General features: G+C 51.7%; 1 protein-coding gene across 2 annotated transcripts in view; it reads left to right on the forward strand.

Moving 5' to 3' along the window:
- LOC149331295 (FERM domain-containing protein 8-like) overlaps positions 1-14369 on the forward strand; it is a 78044-nt gene that overhangs the window by 39722 nt on the left and 23953 nt on the right. For both annotated transcript variants that reach the window (XM_089556437.1, XM_089556436.1), the window contains one exon: positions 13510-13723. In XM_089556437.1, the coding sequence (XP_089412563.1) occupies positions 13531-13723 (193 nt within the window). In that variant the 5' untranslated portion in view covers positions 13510-13530. The remainder of the gene's footprint in view (positions 1-13509; positions 13724-14369) is intronic.

Consider the following 14369-nt stretch of genomic DNA (forward strand, 5'->3'; position numbering starts at 1 on the left):
GGCTCGACTCCTGCCCGGAATGTGAGACCTCGGGCTAGGGAATGAGCCTCCTCGTTGCCAGGGAGGCCAGCATGTGCTGGCGTCCAGATGAGGGTGATGAGGCGCCGGGCTTTAATCCTTGGTTCATGCTACGTGAAACACCCTGTACATTTCGAGCCGTGTATGCATATAAGTCGCTAAGGACGCAGTAGCTTACTCCAGGTTGCACTTGTAAAAAGTACTGGCTTTTCTGTGCCATCAGGCTGCTCATGAGCCTATTTCATTTAATAAGCACCTGATATTTGTTTTTTAGCAAATAAAATTGCGCAGTAACTGTCTCACTTCTCGGTGGACTACTCAACCGCGCCGCAGTAACTGTCTCACTTGTCGGTGGACACCTCAGCTGGTGCACTACCTGTCTTTAATCCTTGGATCATGTTACGTGAAACACCCTGTATATGTCGAGCCACGTATACGTATAGGTTGTAAGGAAGCACTCTTTTTTTTTCTGTTCTTTCTTCTGCAGCTTACTCCAGCTTGCACTTGTCAAAATTACTGGCCTTTCTGTGGCCATCAAGCTGCTCATGAGCCTATTTCAGTTAATAAATACATGGCTGCGTTCATTCAAATTTAAATTCAGCCTTATTGCAGTTTGTTAATTTACGAATGCTTATCTTCATTTATGGCCCTAGCCTGCCTAAGCCTGCGGGTAATGTGGACACGCGAGAGCCCAGATTAATCAGCCTTAGTTGAAGAGAGGGAGAGAAAAAACGTGTTTAATAACGAAACGCTATGGTTACAGTTTTGTGGCACCTGGACAGCTGTGAAGTCTTCCTTGCATGCAGTCGCGCTCAGTATAACTTGCAACAAGCAAGATGTGCTCAGAGCTCCCTCCACTATACAATGCATGGGAGCCTGGCGATCGGAAAAATTTTTGTGCGTCTAGCTTCCAGTCGCAAGATTCGGCAGTTGTCGCGGTGCATTCAAGTGTTTTGAAGTGCAAAATTGCAATAAAAGTCCATGCTATTGCGTTGCAGTTAGTACTGAGCGCTCACCCGTGGTATAAGACTGGAACGGTGGAGCGCGCCAGATTTCGCTTGAAATGGGGGATATCTCGAGCACGGATTTGTGACAGAATCAAACGCGACGGTGGTTTGAACCTGTGACCAGTCGCAGAATGTGTGGATACTGCCAGGAGCGAATTGCCTCGCAGTATTTGGAGGTTTAGTTTGGTTTGGTTTATGTGTGTTTAACGTCCCAAGGCGACTCAGGCTACGAGGGACGCCGTAGTGGAGGGCTCCGGAAATTTCGACCACTTGGAGTTTTTTAATGTGCACTGACATCGCACAGAACACGGGCATCTATAATTTGGAGGGGTGATCGCCGGTGTTCCGCTGATTGTAGCGCAAGCTATATGGTCGGTGTCAAGGGCCGTGCTGTCCTGGCCGGAGAGAAAAAAAAATCCCGGTGTTTCGATGTTACTACTTTCAAACTGGCATTGCACTTTGTTGGAAATTTTATACACGCCCGCAAAAACAGTGAGTATTAGTGTTCCCTCAGTTGTAAACCGGGGTGATTTTCTTTATCGGGGCCGTGCGTAAACTACTTAGACGACAGAATAAAATGTCTGATCAGAAGCGGAGGGCGGTGATTTAAGGGGTCACGCACCGTTCTTTTGTTCCGTTTTTCTCAACGTGAGCTTAGGATCCCCACTGTTTTCTCTCCTGCGCTCGCAAGCCTTTTAAAAAAGTCTTGGAACCCGGCTTGAACTTACCTCGTTCGTGAACTTTCTCGCTGCACCAGCAGCTTATGTGCGCATCGTAGCATGCTGTGGTTAAGCGCATCAAACGGGTCCGGAAGCCCCCGATGCTGCTCGTGCTTGTGTGAAAACTCGCAAGCTCTTCCGTGTGACACTCTTCGTCAGAAACGCACAGGCCACAGCGGACTTGGGCCACTACTTAGTGAGCTAACTAGCTCCTAAGCGGTTGAAACGAGAGGAGTCCCCACCCCTTCCCTTTTGCCTCGAGTAATGTGAAATGGTGGTGGTTGAAAATGAATCGCGCTGCTCTGCTCGGTCTGCAGGAGCAGAGTTGGTGACCCGTATATTTTTGTTATTGGGTAGCGCCTGTCTAGGGTGGGGCGGCCGTTTGGCGTACAGGTCAGCGGTCATACCCTTCGTTTAAACGTCGCTTCTGCCTCGTGCGCAGCCCCCGGCTTCTGGGTTGATGCGCGGCTCGTCTTAGGTCCCTTTCTCCAGCAGCCCCTCTGCCGCCTTTCCCGCCGGACAACTCTCAGCTGGCACTTGGAACCACCACCACCCTCTCCCGGCCACTGTCCGCTCTTGGCTCCTGGTCGTTGCTCCTTCTTCCCTGCGCTTTTCCGACTTGCGTGCTACTCCGTGTCCACCACTCGTGACTCTTAATTTCCCTCCCTCGCTCACCCATTAACCCTCTCGCGTGCCACCTCTGCCCACCTGTTGCTCCAGCTCCTGGCTTCGAATTTCGATCGCTTTCCGATCGCCCCCGTCTGCACCGCTGTGGAAAACCGCTCTCGCTATCTGTCCGACGGCGACGCCCTCTTCCGCGCTGTGGTCCTGGGGAGTCGTCGCGTCGGTTCCTTCCGCAGCCGTCGGCCCCCCGAAAGCCAGCGCTCTCTCTCTTTCCTCTTTCTCTCCCACCACCTCCTTCTCTTCCTCTCGGGAGCAACGGCTGGCGTAGCGAGGCGAAGGCCACTTTTGTTTTCTCCCGCGCTGTGCGCCTCTTCCTCTTTTTGACCCCTTCTTTCCACCACCGGCATTTAAAAGAAAACCGCCGTTATGTGCCCTTCCCCTTTATCCCCGTCTCCCACTCTCCCAGGCTTCGCCGAGGAGAGAGGTCCGAACGTTTTCGCCGTCACGAGGAGCTGGCCCGCGTGCTGCTCATTCTCTCCGCATCAAATACACGCGTGCAGCCCGGGCGCTGTTCTCTCTCTCTCCCCCCGTCCCCCTTCTCGACCATCTGTTTTAATACTGCTGCTCGCGTTTTCCCCCTCTCCCGTCGCTTGGCGTTTTGACGGCGGCCGCCGCCCGCGCTAGGCGGAGTTGGCGGTGATTGCGGCGGGCTTCGGTCGTCACGTCTCTCGGCGGCCCAGCCGCTGTTGTACTGTGTGAGGTGCGCATCTGTTTGTTGGGCAGAAGGTTCCGAGGAGTGGACTGCTACTCGAGGCGGCGCATAGGCGGCTCGTCGAGCCTTCTGAGGTGCTGCAATCGGTGCCGATCTGTACTGCTTGCCGTGCTGTGGTCGGGAGGCTGCGAAGAAGACGCCTAGCATCGCGAAGGAGACTTGGCTGTGGGCCTCTTGGCAACAACGACGGTGTCTACCGTCCGGATTCAGCGGCGCCGCGCTGCGTTTCCTGACGGACTGCCGTCCTTTGGGCGCCGCGGCTACGAGACTGGACATTGGAAGATACAGCTGTTGGTCTCGCAACGAAGGGCTTTTGCCCGCTCTGAATTCGACCAGCAGGGGAGTTGTGAACGTTGGAAGACTGTAGGCCCCGTCTCACTTGGTGGACGTCCCTGCTCTGGACGGGTCCAGGTAGAAAGCATCCGGAACAACTTGACCCAGAAACGTAGTTTCTTCCGCATCGTGGAAGTTTATTTGGTGAGCGTCGAAGGCGGAGTTCGTCCTCGGGATCAACGTCGTTTCCTGTGCTGGCCTGTCCTTGAAGGCACCTGTCCCGGTCATTGGGAGTCCCCGTAAGATCGACGCTCCGAGGCTTGCCATTGCGTCGGGTCGTGTCAACTTGCGGAGTCGTGTCCACCGGCCTGCGGACGACATTGTTCGGAGTACGCACCGTCGGATCGACGGACAACTTGCACGTAAGCGGCGTGACTCAGTGCGCGGGAAGCTAAAAAGCACGCGCACACCTGTTTCCGCGCGGTGCGTGGTACAGCTGTTGCTAACGCCTCGCCTATGTTTGATACGCGTTTAGGTTGGCAACTGAAGTCGGTTGGAAGGGAGCTGTGCTGTCGCGGATGCAGAGACGGTACCTGTATTCGTCGTATACGCGCGTTTTGTATTTCACCGAGGACACGTGTACGTGACCTCGTTAACTTGTTGCGTAGTGCGTGACCTAGAGCCGATATCGGGCGATATGCCAAGTCTTCGGTCACGCAATTACGTCAGGATGCAGTATATCAAGTACAACAGATCAGGCTGTGTTCAGGAAGTGCTAAGCCAAAGTCCTTTTTACTTCGGCCGCGAAGCTTATTCGATGAGACACTGTCAATCGGCTGTTGATTGTCCCTCGCATTGGATCGTACTGTGTATTGTGAACGTTGCGTTATGTGTCTATATATACCTTGAGAATCCGGAAACAGTTCTCACGCCTCGCTGACTGCCCTTCAAGACTTTTGGGAGCAACATGAAGTGGGACATACTTGTAACAAAATAATGGATATAACGAAGGAATGACGATTCCCCTTGGAACCTAGGTCAACACTGGCTATAACGAAGCTACGGCTATAAGGAAGTAATCGCCAGGCCCCTACAACTTCGTTATAACGAGGTTCAACTGTATTACTATGGTGAGATACAACTCAAGAACAAGGCGGCAGATATCCCTCGAAGGAGACCTTCCAGCCAATGGCGTCGAGCGATTTTCGTGACACCGCGGTTAATCCGATTAAGTCGTGTTTAATTCCCTTTAATCTTCCACCCCCTCGGATGCCACGCTAGCTGGTTCAAGAAGATTAACCACGGCATCATTAGAATCGGCCTACGCCATTGGCTGGGGCATTTGTCGCTTCGTTCTTGAGTTGTATCCGACAATAGCATGCTACCGTGCTGTTACTCGTCATACATGAGTGAGTGCAAGATAATATATATACATATCAAACGAACGATCGCTTCAGCCTCTTTTCAAGCACAATGCGCGAGTAAGAATAGGATTTCTCTTTCAGTGCCAAGTGTTCCCCTTCGCGTTACTATTGCCCGCACTCACTCACAGGTCTCTTGAAAGCGCAGGAATCATTACAGCCAAACGTATATAGAACCCATGGTGCTTTGATTGGTCACGCAACCTTGTGGACACACTGGCACGTTTTCAACTTTGCATACGCCGGCCGCTTTATTGCCGACCTTCGGAACGTTTTCGCCTTGTTTTCGCCTCCTCCTGTACGTCCAGCGGGTAACGACTTTAAAAGACGGGCGTGGGGAAGAGGGGATTCGTTCGAAAGCTCTGTTCTGAAATCATACTAGACCTCCATACGTCTCCAATGGGAAACTACAGTCAGAGACAACTCAAGAACGAAGCGGCCTTTACCCATCCAAGGGGACCCACTTCCAGCCAGTGGCGTCGGCCGATTATCATGACCCTGCTAGGGTGACATATTGCAGGGAGAAGAGTAACCCCTTTCGTCTGCCACTCCCTGCATAGTCACGCTATCAGGTTCATAAGAATCGGCCGACGCCATTGGATGGAATGGGGTCCTGTGACGGGAAAAAGCGCCGCTTCGTTGTTGAGTTGTATATCCGACGGCTCCAACGTGTCCCTCCTGGAAGCGCCCCCGGCGTCCTGTCGCTGTTGTGTGCCCTCGAAGGGTCCGCCGTGCAGCCGCCCTTTTTTCACGGCCGGCACAAATTGGGGCCCGGGCGTTGTTCGTGCCCGACGTGACCTCGCTTATTCGTCCTCCTCCGTGGCTGGAGGCGCCGCTTATGGTTTTGCTCGGTCGTGTAGTAGTGTACGGGCTGTCCTCCGTAACGTCGTCCGGGCGATGTTAAAAGACAAGCCAGTTCGTGTTGCGGGTGTAAAAACCGGGGCGGTGTTGTCGGCGGTCGCTCGAAGCCAGGCATGTTAACTTGAAACGGGGTTAGCGCGAAGAAAGTAAGAAGACACGCAGAAGGCAACGAATACAACCGCAGCTATACCGGCTGTTTCTTCTAACAGACGCACTCACCTACTGTATGCTGTCCGCGGCACTCTGAGTTTAGGTATGCAGAAAGGCGCTTGTGAAACTCGAATTAGCAAGTCATGCTCGGTCCAAAACGAACAGTGAAGCAGCACTGATACAATAACTGGATTTTTTTTTCTCTGTTCTGTGGAAGGTTTCCGGATTCAGTCTTGAATGTTCACATGTACAGTCTTCGTCAAAAGTTTTGAGCCCAGGAGGTTTGCTTAGATTCCAAGTCTTGTTTGGGACTCCTGTGTAGCATTCGTGGAAGTGTTACTGTTCATGGGAGGCAGGATCAGAAATCTTCTTACCTCCAGGAAATTTGGAGTGTTCGAGATGCATTGCGAACCAGACAGTGTGGCTCAAACGAAAACCCCCTGGGCTCCAAACTTTTGACAAAGGCTGTACCTCTTCCAAGAATCATGCGTTTGTTCGTAGCGCCTTTCGCATGTGCTTTGTCTACACCTGTTGCTGCTTATCCCGGTTATAATTAAGGTGCGTTAACTATAGCCGAAAGTGAATTTCTTCAGGGACAGTCAGCAGTACAATCTTGCGACGTCGGTGTCGTATGTCGAAGCAGGAAACTCCCGCTCTCGCCAGCTGGCTAACAAAATTTCTGTCGAGGTAGGCCGGAAGTTCCTGCGGTGTTATGTGAATGGGGGGTATATACACAGTGTGGACCGCAGTTAGCGGGAACGCTGGAGTGCGTGGTTCTATGCGTGGCTGGCGCGCTGTCACATGTGAGGCTCCTGCTGCCGGCGCTTCGCGATCCGCAGTGCCACGTGCTGAGGCGTTCCCGCTAAGTGCGATCTACACTGTATCCATGTCAACAAGTGTCGCTGCTACCTCTGTGCCGCTGCGAATGGCGACCAGTATGGGAGTTCTTTACTTCGACGCTAACTTGAGTAAACGTAATTAAGCTGGGATAATTTTATTCAGGGAACGGAAACTTGCTCGGGTGCGACCAAGAGTCGAGTGGAGGGGTGGTGGTGGTGGAAAACGTTTATTCGCTCTATTTTACAATATTTTTTTGTGGCTTCAGATGGAGTCTTCCATCTTATCATCAGGGTCTGTTCCCCTAGTCCAGGGCTCCGCTGAGGGTAGCTGCCCTGCGTGCACGCCCTACTAGTCCTTGTTGGACTTTCAGGATGTCGCTGAGATAGGAAGTTCGCTGAAATCCGGTGCCCTTGACTGGGCACGGATAACTAAAGGTATTAGGCGAAGATCCCGACCGATGACGATGATCACGACGAGACTGGAGATTCGGAATTTGTTCAGTGTCTGAAGAAACTCGGAAGTAGTGCCATTTTCGTAGTTAGTGAGGGCATTCCGAAGTGTCGGCGGCCGCTCCTTGCGTGCTTCGAAAATAATGAGCTCTTCAGCACTTTCCACCCTGGCGAACCACGTCGGGCATCGCGTGAACTATTGCCGTAACATTTGGTTTGGTTTTATGGGGTTTAACGTCCCAAAGCGACTGAGACTATGGGGGACGCCGTAGTGAAGGGCTCCGGAAATTTCGACCACCTGGGGTTCTTTAACGTGCACGGACATCGCACAGTACACTGGCCCCTAGAATTTCGCCACCACCGAAATTCGACCGCCGCGTTTGATATCCAACATGCTATGCTGGCAGCTATAGCGGTTGGTGCATGTACATGACTATTTTTTTTGCAACTGTAATTTTTCAGAAACCGCTGTTGTACTATTTTTGTGCATATCTAAAATTCAAATAGCACGTTTCACGTTGCCAAAAAGTGCGAGTCGCTCGCAATGCGTCGCTTTTCTCAGGTACTGTAATTTCCGGTATACAGTCCGCGGACTATACGTGTTTAATTGTTGAAATGTCGCGCTTTGCGCACTACTTGTAGGTGCGGGAAATAGTTTTTTTCTTTCTTTTTACCTATCGCCGAATACGGCATGAACTTCCCAACGCTTACTGCATTGAGAGGTTTCGTGATACTCGCGTCATCCGCGCACATACGCTTTTATGCGGTGGTTGCACAGTGCACAACTTGCTGCTGCGGGCTAGCTATACAAAGTGAGGACAACCCAGTAATTTATGGTCTGCGGCAGCGCAAATTTGAGACCTTACCTTCCGTGGCGGCACATGGAAGTTCTCCGGTGGTGTGAGGAGAAGCGCAAATTTTGATCTTCGATTACGTCACTGTTTTAATAAATGCTAGCGGAAAAACACTTTGCGTGCTTTACCTGAAGCCTAAGTAGATTCGAATCCTTGAATTGTTGCCCTTTAAGACGAAGCGGTACTTGTATAGCGTTATTCTTGTGTGAAACGTTAAGAGATCGGAAGCGGGCGGAGTGGGTGAGAGAACAAACGCGGGTTAATGACATCCTAGTTGAAATCAAGAGGAAGAAGTGGGCTTGGGGCAGGGAATGCAATGCGAAGGCAAGATAACCGCTGGTCCTTAAGGGTAACGGAGTGTATTCCAATAGAAGACAAACGTAGCAGGGGACGGCAGAAAGTTAGGTGGGCTTATGAGATAAAGAAATTTGCAGGGATACGGTGGCCGCAACTGGCGAAGGGCAGGGTTAATTGGAGAAACATGGGAGAGGCCTTTGCCCTGCAGTGGGAGGAGCCAGGATGATGATGATGATGGAACTTGTATACTGTACGCGAAATTGAAGTGTTCGAAACTGTCTTTTTTTTATTTGTTTAGCATGTTTCGTACGCTTCAGCGCGTGGTGACGAGGAATATTCCTTTGTTTTTTAATGAATGTAGCACTCGCGGAAGTTTTTCATGCAGAAGATGGCGTGCTTCTCCAGCCGAATGCAAGTCTGAACCTCCCAGAATCCACGTGCTGGATAAACGGCCGCACCCCCCCCCCCCCACGCACACACACACACACACACACACACACACACACACACACACACACACACACACACACACACACACACACACACACACACACACCTTTTTTTTTTATCGGCTTGACATAACTGCGTGAAACTGTGCTGAACTTTGAGGCCCTTGAAAAAATGCGTGCCCAAGCTCTCCGTTATCGAACGCCGTGCAAATATCTCGTACGGCATAGCTGACCGCCTTTGACAAGAGTCCGCACCGTGGCGCGGGTGTGTATGTAATCGCGGACGATATCTGCGATCGTCGTCACAGCTGCCGCGCAGTGCCGAGCGCTATACGAGGCCTCGGAATTTCGAATACACCGGCGGCCGTGAAGGTCGAATTTCGATGAGGGCGAGGCACCCACGTACGACGACGGTCGTTTTCGCCGAGATTTGTTTTTTCGGCGCGCTCGCCGAACGAACCGCACGTATAGTATGTAGTGGTCCGTATCTCGAAGCCGAGCGAATTCCACTCCTCACGTCTCTCATGATGGCCATCTATGTAAGGCTCTATTTATGCATATATATAGTGGATTGCATATATATGTAGTGAATATGTGAATGTCATTAATGACTATGTCTATAAATGAAATCTCTCGGAATGTACGTGTATTTGAATGTCATTGATTCCTTTTGCATATCGGGCTGCTGAACTTTTTTTTTTTTTTTGCTATCCTGTACGCATTTTTCCTTCCGTGTGATGACCTTGAAATTAGGGTTGAGAGTATTAGATAAAATATATAGTATAGGCGTATATGTATAGACTGATGTATAAGAGTACCGCGGGTTGCTTATGTTTTTGTGTGTCTTCCGACCGACAGTATTCTGCCCTCCTTGGGGTCGCTAATTTGCACGCCTGTCGTGATATAGGACAACCGCGCAAACGCTCTTTCCGAAACGCCTAAAGTGTCCTTGTTGGACTTCGCTGAATCAAATATACTGTAGAGCCGTTCGAACAGGGTAATTATGCGCATAGCGGGAGGGGGGCACTTGGCGTTTAATGACACGTCGGTTACCCCCCCAAACACCTCTCGTAATTTCAGTACTACTACACGGCGTCCTTGCACAATCCACCGTCTAGCCGGGACCCGGCCCCGTTTAAAATGACACGCGCACACCACTTCCAAGCGCGGAACAAAGGAAGAAAAATAAAATAATTGCTCAGTGTGATAGTTTTGTCCGTTGCGTTTTGTGAATGTGGCGACGGCGGCGTTCTGCCCGATCGCTTCGAGTCACTTATTATCTCGGTGGTTGTTGTTTTTGTTGTTGTTGGTGGTGGTAGTGATCGTTCTTCGACGTAGTTTGTCCTGTTGTTTCTCGTCGCGGCGGCCGGTTGTCGCTCTCATAATGACAGCTGGCGAACCTTTGTCCGTGTCGTGGCGAACGCCGGCGGGGGTTACGTGTTCCCGCAGAGTAGGAAGGCGCGTATATGCGTACTACATATAAACACTCTTCGGTGGATTGGTGCATAGCTGCTCGTGTTGCCTGGGGACACTTTCACTTACCCTCTCTCCCCCCCCCCCCCCCCCCCCCGGCCTTTCCTGGCTTCCTATGTCCCACCCTCCTTCCTTCCTGTTTCAGCCGTTCATCCCCAACGGCGCCGCGCCCGCATTCGTGGACAGTGGCCGGGTTGTCGCGGTCCATTGTCTTAGCGGCGTTTCTCTCCCCTAGGGGGTTCTGTCCCTGGGGCGGTGTTGGCTGCTGACCCAGATGTATATGCGAGCGTTGCTGCCTGGCCGTATAGTTTTGCGGCGCCGCGAACTGCGGAAGCTTGCGAAAGCGGATAATGAAGTGTGCACGGTGTAGTCTAATAGGGGCCGCGAATAATGCGTCCCATACGTGCCTCTGTCAGTCGGCGCTAGTTGTTGTATGAGCGATAGCCTTCGCTTTGCCGTGTTACGGAGTGTGTGTAGTATACGTCTTTGCTGCGCTGACGTGGGAGATGCCTAGAGGGGTTATGTGTCCACTCAGCTTTAAGGCGGTGTACGTTTGCACTGCCGTGTTCGGGTCTTCGTGTTTTGTTGGTAGGTTAACAGCGTATAATGTCTTATGCGCCGGGAACTCGGTCGGTCCCCCCCCCCTCCTCCCATTCGAAAATGGCGTTTGGTGGACGTTTCGTGACTGGCAGTAAAAGTAGCTACGCGTCCTTTTTTCTTTTTCGCCCTTCAATACGTGTAACGAAGAACACCAACGGAGGCGCAGTAAGGGTTTTGCGCTAACTAGTCCAGCTCTGATCTTTCTGATCTTCGTGACTGCAACGGTATGGTACTTGCAGCGGCGCGCGGCTCAGTGGCCGACCGGGAGTCTCGGAGGCAGCCGTTAAAAACCGCGGAATGACGCTGCAAGCCGCGTGTGCAACCTTTACGTGTGCAACCTGGGGAGTAGCTGGTTCTGTGACAGTGTACGCGCCGAAGAACTCTTAGTGCGGATAATTCATATATGTTAAATGTACTTGTAAAAGTGCGCACGATGTTGACGGGTTCGAACCATGTAAAAACGCGTACTTCTCTGATTTACTGACCGCATCTCTGTCCATTTCGGATATGAGGTGTGGGGTAGTAGTGCATGAGGAATTGACATATCTGCTAAGGTGATGATGGCGTGCAATGCGTTCTTGGAATGAATGATGTTGATGGGGTGGTAGACCACTCCAACCCCCAGCTGGGTGTCGTGACGAGAAATGACCAAATGTGCTGAGAAATGCAGTCTTTGCACTCGAAACGTGGACGGCCTTGCGATTATTTATGCGCCTAAAGACGCGATCACTTCAAAAAAGGCATTGTACGGTTACAGCGAAATAATTGTTGAGCGAAAGTTGAAGGTCGTTTTTTTGGTTCGACTTCTACTGCGCACACATCGATTCTCCTGCGTTTACACTCTCGGTCGACGGCAACATTCCTGGTTTTTATTCGTTGCTGGCCCCTCCGCCAAAAAAAAATGAGAAAGGAACTCGAAGGAGAATCCAACAGAAGGACGTTCTTGGAAATCTACGTGGAACGGAGGAAGCGGCTCAGTATATATCACACACTGTGCCGGCACCAAGTCATGGTCTGCACCTTTTTGGAACGGCACGGGACGGACAAGTCGCTCTGGGGGCGGGGACGTTGTGTCACGACCACCGTGTACACTGGGAGTTTGTTTCCTTTGTGGCCTCAAAGGAACTGCGGAGCGCACGAGCTGGACGGCCGGCGGCGGGTTTCGCATTTATTGTCTGGCTGCGAAAGGAATCCTCTTTTGTTGTGCCGTCACGGGTCAAACGATGGTCCCTGCGTCGTTTTTTCCTCCCTTTCTCGAGTCGGAGCTTTTCATGGTGCCGTATTTTTTGTTTGTTTTCCCTTTCCGTTCGTTTGTGTGGGGCGATATCGTGGGCCGCGGTTTCCTAATTTAGAACTGTATATATACGTTGCGCCCCTTAGGTATGCTATAAATAATTGGAATGTTCCTTTCTACGAGGCGGGGCCGCATCGTTCAACAGATAGAGCGCGTGGCTTTGAACTCGGCGGACGTTATTTCCGCGAGCTCCCCTGTGCGGGGAGAAAAGAACAAAGCAGATAGTTGAACCTCGTTATAACGAAATGATGGATATAACGAATGAATGACGATTCTGCTAGGAAGCTTGGTGAACTCGAGCTATAACGAAGCTACGGCTATAACGAAGTAATCGCCGGTACCCTTCAACTTCGTTTTAGCCATTGCTTTGTTATAGCCTGTGTTGACGAGCTTCCAAAATGAATACTCATTCCTTCGTTATATCCATCATTTCGTATAAACCGTTTCGTTATAAGAGTTTAAACCGTTAAGCTTTATCTGCCGTATACGCCAGGCATAATTGTCTCAAGATCATTTGCTATTGAACACTGGAATTTAACACGTTGTACGGCGTTAAGGATACAGGGTGCGTGCGCTGTTCAGTGGACACACGTGACCACCGCGCTTGCCTCGCGAGCCGCCCGGTATACGTGGCTTGGCGGCCATGTGGTTCTGCGGCTGAGACGTGGCCGTGCGTTTGTATGTGCGTGATGCTTATACTGAGCAGCTAGAGAACCTTTAGTGGTCGTTGACGGAGTTCGCCCCTCAGACCCCCCGTTCTGTGTGCACGGTCGGTTCTATAGGGATTTACTGTTCAGAATCGTAGGGCTTGAGTTTTTCCAGTAACAAATAGTACTGTTCTTCTATGATAATTTTTTTCAGGAATCACATTTCGCCCATCTACGCTAGTTATCTGTCTAGGTAGCAATACATGCATATTTCTCTGGATATTCAGTTCCGCTCCTGCACTTCCGATACGCGCTCAGTAATCGTCCTTACATCCGAAGGATGACTTTCCCCGAGTAATTTTGGCTGCTCACGTTCGGTCACACATGCACCCATTGCGCTCAGTGTTACTAGCCTTACGCTACACTCTAAACAGAAAGCAGTAAAAAGGGAGTAAAGCTGACCTCTAGCGCGCACACTTTTGTAATTTACCCCAAATATACGCATTCATCTTTAGTGTGTATGTTCCTTTAATGCACGCACCCTTGTCTCTTGGTGTCCCTCATATTTGTTCGCCTGCTGTCTGTTCCACCCATGCTGCATCGTACTCACCCGGTTGCGCTGTATACGCTTGTTCCAGCGTAACTGTGCATACCCGTCTGACTTCGAAGCGAATTGCATGCATGCATTCCCCTCGTGCCCGCCTCTATTTCATTGCCATATACTGTTCCCAGCCTTATGAGTGATGTACGGCTCCGTGCAGCTGCGGACCCGCTTGGTCTCGATGCGCGATCTGGTCCCCGACGACAGCAGCAGCAGCGGAAGCAGCGACGAAGAAGAGACCAGCATGATGAAGCACCACCACCAGCAGCAGCCCCCGCAGCAGGAGCACCACCCCTGCGAGAACTACATGACGCAGAACTGCGTCACCATCATACCCGTCGAGTACCCCCGCTCCGACAGCTCGCCCCTCTCGGGTACGTACGTGCACACAGCCAGACTCGCTTTTATAGTCGGGTACAACTCGAGAGGGAAGCGGCTTTTCCCCGTCGAAGGAACCACTTCCAGCCAATGGCGTCGGCCCGTTGTCATGAACCTGCTAGCGTTGCAATACAGGGAGCGGCGGGACAACGCAATGAGGTGGCTATCCCCGACCACGGAGGGAGTAGACTGTCCCCTTTCACCTGCCAGTCCCTGCATTGTCACGCTAGCAGGGTCCTGAGAATCGGCCGACGCCATTGGCTGGAAGGGGGGGGGGCTCCTTTGACGAGGAAGAGCCGCTTCGTTCTTGAGTTGTATCTGACTGTAGAGTATGTACTTTTATTTACGCGCTCTCAAGGTCATAATACCCCCCGTAGCTTTGCGTCCCACGGGTAAGTGGAAGGCAGTTGTTGGACTTCCGGGGCAATGCTGCGCGACTTCCGGTAGACCTGGGCCTTCTTCGCGCTGCATGGTCGTGGTCTCTCCGTCAAACGCACAGGGGCGCTCCTGTAGATCGATGGCCACGGTCTTTTGGCGCCGATGAGGCGATGGGAGCTCGTGAGTGAACCAGCAAATCCGTTGAAGCCGTTGTAAGCGCTGAACCACACGCGTCTTCAGTATGGTGGCCTCTAGTTAGTCGTC

The sequence above is a fragment of the Amblyomma mixtum genome, chromosome 8, assembly GCF_055824585.1.
Source record: "Amblyomma mixtum isolate Tamu chromosome 8, ASM5582458v1, whole genome shotgun sequence".
In the NCBI taxonomy this organism is placed as follows: Eukaryota; Metazoa; Arthropoda; class Arachnida; order Ixodida; family Ixodidae; genus Amblyomma; species Amblyomma mixtum.